The sequence below is a fragment of the Phodopus roborovskii genome, unplaced genomic scaffold (assembly GCF_943737965.1).
Source record: "Phodopus roborovskii unplaced genomic scaffold, PHOROB, whole genome shotgun sequence".
Classification (NCBI taxonomy): domain Eukaryota; kingdom Metazoa; phylum Chordata; class Mammalia; order Rodentia; family Cricetidae; genus Phodopus; species Phodopus roborovskii.
In genome coordinates this window covers 7506922-7520022 of record NW_026126558.1, presented here as the reverse complement: position 1 = coordinate 7520022, position 13101 = coordinate 7506922, and the positions used below count along the sequence as shown (strand labels likewise).

Genomic DNA, 13101 nt, shown 5'->3' with positions numbered 1-13101 from the left:
CCTGCTGGAGCCCAACAGCCGCAGACTCGGCAGCCCTTGACCAACCCTGTGCCGGGAGGATGGCCTCACTCACAGACTCCTTCAGCTTTTGGCCCAGAACACATTGTTGCCTTCAAGCACAAAAGCTGCCATTGACCTCTGCTCTGCTGTCTTGGGACAGAAGTGTTACAGCTGCTATGCACAGTACAGGCTAGGCTTTGGGGAAGGAAGCTGCTGCTCTCACCAGTTGCCACCTGCCAAGAGGGAAGGCAGGTCCCTGCACACTCATGAGTCAGTTGTGTGAGGCCGAGGAGATGCTAGCAGAGTGTGGAAATCTTATCCCACAGAAGCCTGGGACTCAGACCTCTAAAGCGAAGCAGACTGATTGCCCAGCTGTGAAGACTGGCTGCAAGGGGACCTCAGGGTGAGAGGATGCTGAGTCTCCTGTGGCTACTGTGGGATCCTTTGGAGCAGTGCTGGTGAGATGGCTCAGTAGGTAAAGTGCTGGCAGATTCCGAGCATTTCCACAAACTCAATTAGTGCCCCCAGCCCTGGGGATGGAGACAGCCAAATCCTGAGCTCCAGGCTCAGCGAATGAATGAACTTCAAGGTGGTGACTTTTACATCATGCAAATGATGTCCCCATTCACATTTTAGTTCATGCCAGCTGTGCTGTCACACACCTAGAAATCCAGTACTTTGTTTGAAGAGGTAGGCAGGAGAATCAGGGATTTAAAGTGAGCCTACATGAGAACCCTGTCCCAAAACAAACAAAAACAAAAAAAACTCAAGATGCTGAAGCAGCACAGCAGTTAAGAGCACTACACAGTTCTTGCACAGATTTTTTAAAATGTAAATAAATGTAAAATTTTCGGACAAGTCCCCCAGAGCACATGGGAAGGTGGGGGGCAGTGAATGGAGAGAGAACTAGGAGAAAGAGAAGGGGAGGAGAGGAAAGCATGTGTGACTAGGAAGATTGAGTCAGGGTAGGAATAGAAGACAGGAGAGAGAAAGAGAGAGAGAGAACATAAAAGAGGGAGCCATTGTTGGCTTGAAGAGAAAACTGAACCTAGCAAGAGGTCTAGAGACCTACAAGACGGACTCCAACTAACAATTTGAGCAACCGTGGAAAGGCTACCATGAATGCCCTTCCCTGATAGTGAGATCAATGATTAACTTATCCACCATCATGGAGCCCTCATCTAGTGCCTGTTGGAAGCAGAGGCAGACACCCATAACTGGACACTGAGTCGAACTGGAATCCTCTCTCTCTAGAGAGGAAAGGCCAGGTTGCAGAAACACATAGAGACAGCTGACCTGAATAAGGAGGAGCTAACGGGCCTCCCAGACTGATAGCTGGGAATCCAGCATGGGACTGACTCAGACCCCCTGAATATGGGTCTCAGCTAGAAGGACTGAGCAGTCTAAGGGACCTCAGACAGTGGAACCAGGATGTATTCCTGGTGCAGACCTTGCGGACACATCCTCCATGGAGGGACGCTCCCTTGACCTAGAGTCCTAGGAAAGAAGTCCTAGTCCCTACTTAAATGACTTGACAGATTTATATGACCCCACCTGGATGGCATAGCCCTACATGTGGAATGGGGATGGGGGGATGGGTGGGGAGGGTGGTCATTTCTACATGTGGAATGGGGAGAAGGGGAGAGAGGGCAAGAGGGAGGGAGGGAGGGGGAACTGGGATTGACATGTAAAATAAAAAATAATCAAATAAAAATTTTAAAAAACTTAATATAATTCTGAAAAAAAAATGTAAACTTTTCAATTCACATACAATATTAAATACTATTTGGCATTAAAATGACACACCCTGGATGATGTCTTAAATAAAACCCTTTCAGACCAGGTGCATTGATGCACATCTTCAATCCCAGCACTCAGGGTAAAGACAGACGGATCTTTGTGAGATCAAGGCCAGCCTGATCTACAGTGAGTAGAACCCCAGAACACCCAGGGCTATGTAGAGACCCTGTCTCAAAGTAACAACAACCACACACACACACACACACACACACACACACACACACACACACCACACCACACCACACCAAACAAAACCCTGTTGATCCTTGAGAGGAAAGAGATGTAGAAATATGTCCCCTCCAGAGACAGAGACAGAGGACAAGTTTCTCCTCACCAAAAGAAAACCAAGGTCACCCTTTAAATGTGGCTGGTTTGAGGACAGGAGAGATGGCTCAGTGGTTAAAAGCAATGGCTTTTCTTCTAGAGGACCCAGGTCCAAATTCCCAGTACCCAACGATGGCTCCTCATCATCTGTAACTCCAGTTCCAGGGATCTGATGCCTCTTCTGGCCTCTATGTGTACCCAGGCACACGGTGCACTGACATACATGGGGGCAAAGCACAGAATATAAAATAATTTATAACCAGCAGGTTTAGAGTTTCACAAATAACATTTATTGGCTGCATTCATAACAGACTCGTTCAGATATTCACACCAGCCTGCCTTCAACTAACAGTCATGTGGTGGCTTCTACTTCAGATTGGATCGTGGGTGCAGATCTTGTTGTGTGGAGACAGCAAGCGTCACAAATCCTCCTGATCTGAGGGCCTCCCCTGAGAACCGTGATTGTGACTGCCATTCTTGCTGAGGATCTTGACAGTAGCTGAAGTCTCCACTCAGTCCCAAAACAAATGGCTGGAAAGCCAAGAGAAAGGCTAGTGCTGGGAACTATCCCCCAGCCTGAGCGCTTACTGTCCTGGGCAACCAGGTATGTGATGTGACCGTTAACAGGGCTTCCCACATCCCAGCTGGACAAGGGGGCTGGGCCAGCACCACTGCCCCAGAGCCAGGCCTGTGAAGCCAGGGGCACCTCTCGGAAGAGCCTTACAAGTGCTGTCACCATGGCATCCAAGGGCTCAATGGTCTTTCAGTAAACGGCATAATGCAAGTCTGGGGCAAGATGTTGGTGGCAGGGTCTCTAGATTCCAAAGTGAGTGATGAGTCCAGGCCCACCCCTTCTCAACGCCCCAGCAGCTCACCGAATGGCCATGATGGCCCTCAGGACAAACTGCAGCAGGGTAAGGAGATTAAAGCTCATGGGTAGGAAGAGGCCTAAGCGGCCAGCATGTGGCGCATCCTCCTGAGAGCCTGGCAGCTCATCTTGATGAAGGGCCTGGAGCTGCTGCCACTTGAGGAGGAGATGCTGGTCCCCACAGACCCGCCAACAGCCATGCCAGCTGCTTGATTCCAGGGAGCACTCTAGGAGCAAGAGGAGCACTGTTGAAGACAGCATGATACCCTCTATGGCCCCAAGAGCTGAGAACTGTGGATCTGTAGGTGACTGGCCCCACCCAGCCAAGGTGTAGGTTGTGTCAAGGTGGTCAACAGTTCCTTTTTTGTTTGTTTTTTAGTTTTTCAAGACAAGGTTTCTCTGTGTAGGCCTGGCTGTCCTGGAACTTACTCTGTAGAACAGGTTGACCTCCACCTCCCTTTGTGTACTGATAGAAATATAAGCATTAATTTCATCAGTGCAAAAACACTCTTAATATGATAATGCAATATGATGACTACATTTCCCTTCTGAAAAATCTCACCACAGTACAGAGCAGAAAATTGTGGAGCCCTCTTTGTCAAGGGGGCTCAAAGATCAAAAATGTGTCTGGGGATGTAGTCCAGCATACAAAAGGCCCTAACTGTGATTCCAGCACAAACACACACACACACACATACACACACATCAAATGGAAACTCATTGGACTTGAAAACAAATGATGAAATCACACTGAGCTGGAAGAGAGGACAGAAGTGTGGTCAGGCTGTCTTGATCCTGCCTCCGAAGTCTCCTAACATGAGCAGGTGACAAACATACTCTGTAGGTCACCTGAATTGAGGGACATGGTGAAGCACCTGTAATCCCCACCACGGGGGGAGGCTGAAGATGGAGTACAGCTTGAGCCCAGCAGTTCATACACAGGAAGATCTCATCTTGAAAACCAAACAAACAAATCACCTCAACTAGAAAGCATGATTAGAGTTGCTGGAGAGACAGCTCAGAGGCTAGGACACTGTCCCCTCTTTTAGAGGATCAGGGTTCAATTCCCAGCAGCTACATGATGGCCCACAACCATCAGTAACTCCAGGTCTAAGGGATCTGATACCCTTTTCTGGCATCCATGGGCACTGCATGCATGAAAACACTCACATACATAAAATAAAAGTAAGTCCTGAAGACAAAAAAAGTGAAAATATGACTGGAATAAAACTTAATGCTGGTTTTGAAAATCTATCAGCTAATCCTATAATTTTATAATAAATTCCCTTTTCCTAATAATTTAAGTACTCAAAGTGAAAGCAGTGAAAACAGACCTCTTGGGAGCTGCCACCGGGTCTGCGGTGCCCTGGTTCTCTCATGTTCCTGAGAGAAGGTTCTGGTATGGGTTTCCTGCTTTGTCAGACCCTGCTCTGCTCTTGGGAACCTCCCTGGGGTCATAGCCTAGTCTCTTCCCTTCACCCCCCTGCCCCTCCAGGCATAACTCAGCCCTCCATCTGAACACTATAGGGTTCCAACTTTGAACATTTCTGAGGACACCTTTTGTGTGGCTTCCTAGGATCTGATTTTCCAGGAGCCATGTGTCCTGGGACGTGCCCAATGTGTCAGTGTCACTGTGGCTCAGGGTTCTGTCTCCCCATAGCAAGTGCCGCATTTCAGGTACAGCCCACTGTGTCTATTCTACTGAGACAACAATCTCAAGCCACCCCCAAGATTTTCCTGTGACATTTCCCAACACTGGTAAGAGTGCTGAGTGCCCTCAGGCTATCCCCAAATGTCACGATTCAAAACCTGATGCCTTCAAGTTGTGCCTGCAGGGCTGGAAGAATCTGCACTCCAGGGTAAGTGTTGCTTCTGGAGTTGGGAACAGGACGTTTTTACACATTTAAGACCAGGTTAGTTGGTGGCTATCCATTTCCTGAGAGCTGGCATCGTGCACCAAAGCACCTGACACCAGACCAAAGCCTGGAAGTGCCTTCCAAATCAAGTCCAGGACAGACACTGAGTTCAAAAAACATGAGTAATATGGAGAGGGGATGTCTTGTCTATTCCAAAGATCTGAGCCATGGGGTGTGTTTGAGGACCATATCACCAATGTGTGAGTGTGTTGCCAAGCATGTATGAACACACTCTGAACACATAAATGTAAGCATACATTATTAACCATGAATGCATACATGCCAGGTCACATGCATGAGTATATGAACACACTGTGCAGCACATACACACACACTGTTATGATTGTATAAGGCATGCATACATATAAGTGTTTGTGTTATAAGAGCTGTCACATCAGAAATACACACCAGTTCAAAAATGAACATGTACATACACTACACACCACAAGTCACAGAAGTTTGTAGCTTAAATAAAACCATCTTAGACATCACCAGACCCAGCTTGTCACTTCTAAAACTGATGGTCTGCCTGTCTCATTTGTAAAAGGGCAGCAGACAGCTGGTGGTGCCTAGCAAGGATTGGAGATGTCTGTGTCACCTATGTGTCCTTGCCCCACCCCCTTCCCAGGGCAGGATGAGGTAACACATAGGGTGGAGTTACCTGGAGTGTCTTTAACATTCTCCAGCCTCTTCATCACCTAAGAGATGAAAAAGTGTGTCAGTATGTCCATCTAGTGACCAGCGGTGTGTAGGGGAGTGATCAGGACTTGAGACCTCAGGGCAGGGATGTTGTGGCTCCCAGTTAAGGGCCAAGTTCTTTGCTGCTCAGTGATGGAGAACCCAAAAGTGGGAAGGCAAGAGAATGGGAAAAAAGACTTCTAAATAGTTCCAAGTACTGGGAAGGCCCTCTAGGCTGCAGGAAGGCTGATGTGGACAATCCTGCTGGCATCATGGCCTAGAGCTACAGCTGTGGGGGTGCAGGCGGCTCCAGAGGGGGAAACCCAGAGCCATGGTCCCTCTCAGCCACCTCTGCAGGACTCTGGACAGATACAGAGATGGAGTTGTGTACAGGGCATGGTAGGGAGAAAGAGGGAGGAAGACACAGCAAAAAGGGAAAGGTGTGGAGGCCTGGATACCAGATGACTCTTCACTGTGTTCAGAGAATGAGACTTGCAGTTCCCAGAAGCCTCCACAAGACACGACCTTCTGCCCTCAGCTGCCCTTGCCATGGCCATCAGGGAGGAGATGCCCCCTTGGACTCCTCCCCTTCCCACTCCTCATTCAGCCCTGTATCACAAGCCCCCTTCTTACCTTCTTCTGTGACCTCAGCCCCTGGGGCACCCAATAGGGCATAACAGCCCTATCCCTGGGCATTGGAAGGTGGCCCCCAAAGCAGTGGCAGGGGCAACGACATGACCTTATGGCTCTGGGGATATAACGTCGCATCATCTTTGAGACCTACCAGTGGACAGTAAGAAAGGTTCAAAGGGGTGAGGGAGGCACCAAATATGGTGGCCCATGCCTTTAATTACAGCATTCAGAAAGCAGGTGGATCTCTGTGAGTTCAAGGCTAGCCTGGTCTACATAGGGAGACCCTGTCTTTAAGAGGGGAGGCTGCAGCACAGCTACTAGAGTGCTTGCCTAGCATGCACAGGGGCCTGGATCCCATCTCCAGCACCACCAGGGGGAGGCCAGCAGGCTTGCACAGGAGACAAAGGCACCTGCTGCCTACCCTGTACACCTGTGTTCCATCCCTGTGTCTTGAAGTGAAAGGAGAGAACTAACTCCTGTAAATTGTCCTCTGACTTTCTACATATGCCCCTTGGCACATATGCATACCCCGTACACATGCATACACAATAAAGTAGATAGACAGACAGACAGACAGACAGACAGACAGACAGAATATTTCAAAACAGGCATGGTATTTGAATGAGGATGGGCCTGTGTCTGTGTTTGACTCCCAGGTCTGTACTTGCTGGGACTGTTTGGAAAGAATTAGGAGTTGTGTGGTCCTTTTCTTTCTTTCTTTCTTTCTTTCTTTCTTTCTTTCTTTCTTTTTTTCTTTTTTTTTTATTTTTAATTTATTGGTTTTGTTTGTTTGTTTGTTTGAGACAGGGTCTTTCTATGTAGCCCTGAATGGCCTGAAAATGACTATGTATACCAGGCTGGTTTCAATCTCACATGCCAAAGAACTTCTTGGTGTGTGGCTGGAAAATGAACTGTGTAGAAGCCTGTGGCAGGGACAAGCGGTAACTGCCCTTCTACCTCTCCACCCAAGTCCAGGTAGTCATTTCTGAGTTCCTTTGACCCTGGAGGATGGGTGTTAATGCCATGTCACTCAGTGGACTGCTCTCAGTGGACATGGTCCCCACAGGAGAGGAGCAGGTACCAGGGAGAAGGAAAACACTGCAGACCTAATACACACATCTCATGAATGAATTTCAAAGGGGCTATGAAAGCCAAAGAAATGCTTAGCAGGTAAGGGTGCGTGGCACAAAGCCTGACATGAGTTTGATCCCTGGAACCCATATGGTTGAAAGAAAGAACCAACCCATAAATGTAGTTTTCTAATCTCTAAAAGTGTACCATGGTGCCACATGTGCACCACACACACACACACACACACACACACACACACACACACACACAAAGAAACAAAAGGGGTAGAAGGGAAAGAGAGGAGAAAGGTGAGCAGGGGCTGTCACTCAGTGGAGAGTACTTACCCAGTTTGTTCAATCCCCAGCTAAAACCAAAACTGTGTCCCAGAAACTTCAGTCATAGAATACCTGTGATTCTGATGGGCTTTGGACCTGAATATGTGTCCTGGCCCTAAGTGATGACCTGCCAAGTCACTTAATTACCTGCTTTCGTGGTCTCAGGGACAGGGGGACCCAGTAGGGCAGCAGTGCATCAGCCCGAGGCACAGGCAAGTGACCCCCAAACCTGGCACAGCATTGGCAACACATGTACTCCTGGAGGACGGTGCGGTGGCTGGGGGACACCTGAGCAAAACACACAGAGGACAGAACTAAGTGTGACAGGAGTGAAGGACAGCACCCAAGGGAAGGGACAGGTACTCGGGTCCCCCTGTGGCTCAGGATGAGGCTGGCTACATGTTTACCAGCTTGGGTCTACAAGCTGGGTGGGGAGAATCCTGCTGCCTCACTGTCCCCAAGTCTGTCTATGGAAGATTCGAGCCATTGGAGTCAGGAGGAGGTGACTACTCCCTGATACAGCTGTGTCTTTCTGCATGGTGCTGGCCATGTATTGGCCTCTAAGGGGTTAGATGGAGCTGGTGACCAGGGCAAAACACTGAAAGGGCTTCTGGATTTCCTGGGGTGCCTGGTCTCAGGGGGAACTAGAAGAGAGGAGGTAAGACTACACGGAGATATGGGGACACAGAAATGATACATACAACCACATGCTTCTATGCAGGGCCCAGCTCTAGACTCTCATCTTCCCCCTTTCTCCCCCAAGGAGGGACAAGAGGCCAAGGGCATGTCCTCACCGAGTGACCTGTGATGCGCATTTCCTTTCCAAAGGTCTGAAATGAACCCTTCCTAGAAAAGAAGAACACACAGCTGAGTCTTCTGGCTCTGTGCAAACTGTAGGCTAGGCACTAGTGACCCTTGGCACTAAGCTGAGAGTAGAAAAGTCTTCCTTCTGAGCCCATGAGGTGCTTCCAGGTGACAGAAGGGCAGGCTCACTCACGTGGTAACATCCCCACTGGTGTGGGACCCTGTGTTCCCAAGCCAACTTGCTTCAGTACACTCCAGCTAAAGCCGGGCTTGGTTCTCAGGAGGGTCCTAAGGCCAGAACCTCCCAGGGTCCCGTTGAGGCTTTGTTGGGTATACACGGGCTCAGTGCAGTAAGAGGGAGAGCCTGTCAAAACTGCAACAAAACCCAGTAGACCTGGTGACTCTGCCTCAAGGAAGACAGGGCAAGACACAGAGAACAGAGACCAGAACAGGGAGCAGGGCAGAGAGAAGGGGACAGAGCAAAAGGGACAAAGGGGGACAGAAGAGGACAGAGGAGGACACAGCAAGACAGAATTCTTGGTGTAACAGTTACTCTTCCCTGATCCCAGCCACTGCTAGGGTGTTCACCATGAGAATCTCTGGTGTGTAGACACTGAGTGCCAGGCAAAACTGAATTTCCATGATGGGTGTCAGCTTGCTTTGTGTCAGAAAACACACACTAGTTGACTGTTTTGTGTTTCATTATAATCATCACAATCGTTATTGTCTGCTTTGTTTTGTTGAGGCAGGATTTTGCTATATAACCCAGGCTTGCCTTTAACCCACAGCAATCCTCCTGCTTCAATCTCCCAAGTGCTGGGACCACAGGAGTGTCTGTGTGTGCTTCAAGCCTTTGCACTCGATTTTCCTAGCTGCTGACCGAAAACGAGACATGGTGACTGACCTGCACAGCATCCATCCTACCTACCCACATCAGCCCAGCATGGAGGTCAAGCTGGTCTCAAAGATTGATCACTATAGCATTATAACCCCTGACACTAAGTTTGGAACTGCCTGCTGGATCTAGCAGGAGCAGCTAGCTGGGCTCCTTCTTTGAAGAAGGAGTTACTCTAATAACAAGGAAACATCATTCGGTCTGGGTGGTCACCCAGCTTGGAAAGGAAGACAGCAGAAGGGAAAAGGGAGGGCTGAGGAGAAACCATAAAGGGCCACAGTCCTTGCACACCTGAATACAGCCATGCTTGAAGGCCTGCTCCTGACATTTCCAGAGATGGAAAGAGTAGGTCGCCTTTCCGTTTCCTTGCCACTGCGCTACCGCTGGACTGGGCGGCCCCGGGGCTCCAGGCACTCACAGGTGAGCTCCGAGGTCACCTGTGCAGGCTCTGGGCTGACCTGATCTGTCATGATGCACTGTGCTGGGCATGCGCTACACAGCTGTGTAAGACCAGAGCCAGGCGAGGTCCAGAGTCCTTGCAAGGGCTGGAGGGTTGGGGTGCTTCGCAACAGCTTCCCGCTCCACCCGCTGATTGGCCTTCAATCAGCCAATCAGGAATTGTTGTATTGGTCTTGCACTGAGCTGACAGCTGATTGGCTATTCGCAGTGGAGGCTGATGGGAACCATGGGACAGAGTGGCCTCTGGACACTTGGCTCGCGCACCCTTTGCTCTCGTCGCCTGAGCTGACGTGGAGCCCGAGACCACTCACCATTTCCTGTGGATGGTCCTGTGCGCGCGCGAGGCACCCAGGTCCCGGTCCCGACCCCGATTCCCTGAAAAGAGACATTCCCTCTGAGGGTCCCTGATCATATCTGGGACTCAAGTCCACCCAAAGTCATTCGTTATCAAATTGGGTGGCAGCTTGGTGACCCTGAACACGCACCCATCAGATGTGCACCGATTGTAACTTTAAAGGAAATGTTTCCATCCAGGGCTTTGGTGCGCTTGGGGCCAGTGAGATAGATGGCTCGGCAGACTAGGACACCTGCTGCCTGAGTTAGATCCCAGAACTCACATGGTGGGAGGCGAGTACTTCTGCAAGTTGTTCTCTAACAACCATAGGTATACCACACACATCTCACTCACCTACCCCGAAACACCCCCACAGAATGGGAGAAAACCTTATCCAGCCATACTTCAGGCAAGGGTTAAAATCCAGAATTGACAAAGAACTGCGAAAGTTAAACACCAAGGAAACAAAGCTGCCCATCAGCAAATGGGCAGTTGAAAGGAAGAGACTCCTGCTAGATGGCTCCTTCCAGCCCAGTCTCAGGACTGCCCTTAGCAAAAGAAGAGAATGTGGACATTTGCTGTCACTCCCTACAGTCACCCTCTGGCCCTGTGGATCTAGTCCCTGGGCCTTCCTTCTCATCGGTTTGCTGAGTCGCCTTCCCATAAAGAAGGGTCTGATACTAGAGGATTCCAAATTGAAGCGAGCTCTTCCCAGCAACTCTCTGACAGCTACATCCACCAAGGGGGTGCTTGTCCCATGGCCCCTAGGCCTCACACTTCTGCAGCTGTGACACAGACCAATGGCAGCCCATAGCTGGCTCAATCAGAGATCTAGTGGGCTGGAGTGGGCACACCAGCTTCCCCCACATGCAGGTATGTTGGCCGATGCAGTAGCATGCTGGGCCTGGGCTAATAAACAATAGGAAGCAACTCAACAAAAAGAAAATTCTGAGAATGTGAGAAAGGAGAAGGATGGTCACCACAGCCATGCTGGATGGCAGAGCAAGCTCACAGACGAGGTGTCCAAGTTGCAGAAAAAGATGTCATCCTAGCTGCTCAGGAGGTCAAGCACAGAAACTATTTGAGAGTATGAGGACTGCCAGGAACTCCAGGTCTACAGAGTAACCATGTCTTGAAAGAAAGAGAGGGGGAGAGGGAGATAAAAGAGAGGGGAAGGAAGGAAGGGAAGGAAGGAAGGAAGGAAGAAAGGAAGGAAGGAAGGAAGGAAAGAAAACAAAATGCTAGGAACACATTCCCTTGCTGGGAACACTTTGCAGGTCTTTCAGGCTGGACTTTGGGGGATTCTAGGGCAAGTTCACCCCTGTGTCAATGACCAGTGTCAGTTTACATTTCTTCTTCTTCTTCTTCTTCTTCTTCTTCTTCTTCTTCTTCTTCTCCTTCTTCTTCTTCTTTTCTTCTTCTTTCCTTCTTCTTCTTCTTTTCTTCTTCTTTTCTTCTTCTTCTTCTTCTTCTTCTTCTTCTTCTTCTTCTTCTTCTTCTCCTTCTCCTTCTTCTCCTTCTCCTTCTTCTTCTCCTTCTTTTTAAATTTAAGGTAAGTTTTGGGTTTGTTTTTGTTGTTGTTGTTTTGGTTTTTTGAGACAGGGTTTTTCTGTGTAACCTTGGCTGTCCTAAAACTAGCTGTGTAGACCAGGCTGGCCTCAAACTCATGGAGATTCACCTGCCTCTGCCTCCTGAGTGCTGGCTTTAGAGGTGTGTGCCACCCCAGGCCCGCTCAGTTTACATTTGTCTGGTGCCCTTGCTATAGGAGGATCTTAGCTTCTTGCTCTGACTGTGGTATTGTGACCATCCCAGGGGTAGACACTCTGAGCTCTGCTGTCTTGGCCCTTACCTTTTCCTCTTGGGGTCACTGGTATCATCGCCACCCTTCCCTCCCTGTCTCCAATGGTGACACGTCCCAGTTCTTTCAGTGGCTGTGCCTGGTCTTCCTTCACTCCATCCTCTCCCAGTATTCTGTGGGATGTGGTATCACCATCATCTTCTTCACTGTCATCAGAGCAGGAAAGGGAAGAAGCCCACACAGGCTCTGATAGCTTGCTACTTCCCAAATGCCTGTCACCCTACACCCATGGCCCTAGGACTCCCTGTGAAATATCTTCAAGAAGCAGCCCCCTACTTGCCTGTGCACCCTCTGTGTCCCCCACAACCATGGTGCTCTGAGGGAGCTGGACTTCCAATGGAACTGTGGAATGCTGGGAACAGAAGCTCCACGGTGATGATAAGACAGGCCATCCCTCTCATGCAGTCCTTGTCCCCTGTTGACTCCAGAAGGGCAGCGTAGGCCCAAGGACTGCAGAAATGGAGAGGAATGAAGTCTACTGTGGTAGGCTGAGGGTGTGTAGAGCTCCGTGGTGACTTCTGAGTGATCATCTTCAAAAGGTCCACCCATCATCACAGGACTCCAGTAGATGCTTTGTTGAGCCAGCAGCAGCTGTTCTGACCTGGTATCAACTGAATGACCCAGCAGCTCCATGCAGCAGGCTCCAGAGATCATCCACAGACTGGAGGACCCAGGCAGCAACCCATCATAGCCCCACTGATGCACAGGCAAGTGAGTCAGCCTAACGGTCGGTCATCTCTCCTCTCAGCTCTGACCCACAGCCAACCCTTCCTAGCTCCTCACCCATACCTCCAGGCCTCATAGCAGCGGCTTCAGTGCCTGTCATACCTGTAGGCCATTCTCCGCAAGGCAGCCAGAGTATATTCTCATCCTGTTCGGGGGTCTCTATGGGGCTCAGAGAGCCACAGTCCTTATCATGGCCTCCAGGGCCGTAGTTAATGTGGCGCGCACACACACATGCATCCTTGTGCAAACAGCCACACACACACAGACTCCACCCACTAGGCAGCTCAGCCTCCTCTCCTGATGCGACACTCCTTGCTGCTCCACAGTGCCATGTAATTCCTTTGTTAAACCACCTCCGCCCTCAGCCCAAGTTGCTCTTCCTGTCACCAGCTATCTGTGG

General features: G+C 49.8%; 1 protein-coding gene across 1 annotated transcript; it reads right to left on the bottom strand.

Moving 5' to 3' along the window:
• Positions 1–2391: 2391 nt before the first annotated feature.
• Positions 2392–12386, bottom strand: CUNH16orf95 (chromosome unknown C16orf95 homolog). The gene is made up of 9 exons (XM_051201653.1): positions 12252–12386; positions 11967–12121; positions 10095–10158; positions 8420–8471; positions 7773–7913; positions 6220–6366; positions 5570–5606; positions 3000–3219; positions 2392–2655 (listed from the first exon to the last, which is right to left on the bottom strand). Exons 1-9 carry the CDS (start codon positions 12374–12376, stop codon positions 2637–2639), a joined length of 960 nt encoding a protein of 319 aa, XP_051057610.1. The 5' UTR covers positions 12377–12386; the 3' UTR covers positions 2392–2636.
• Positions 12387–13101: the final 715 nt, after the last annotated feature.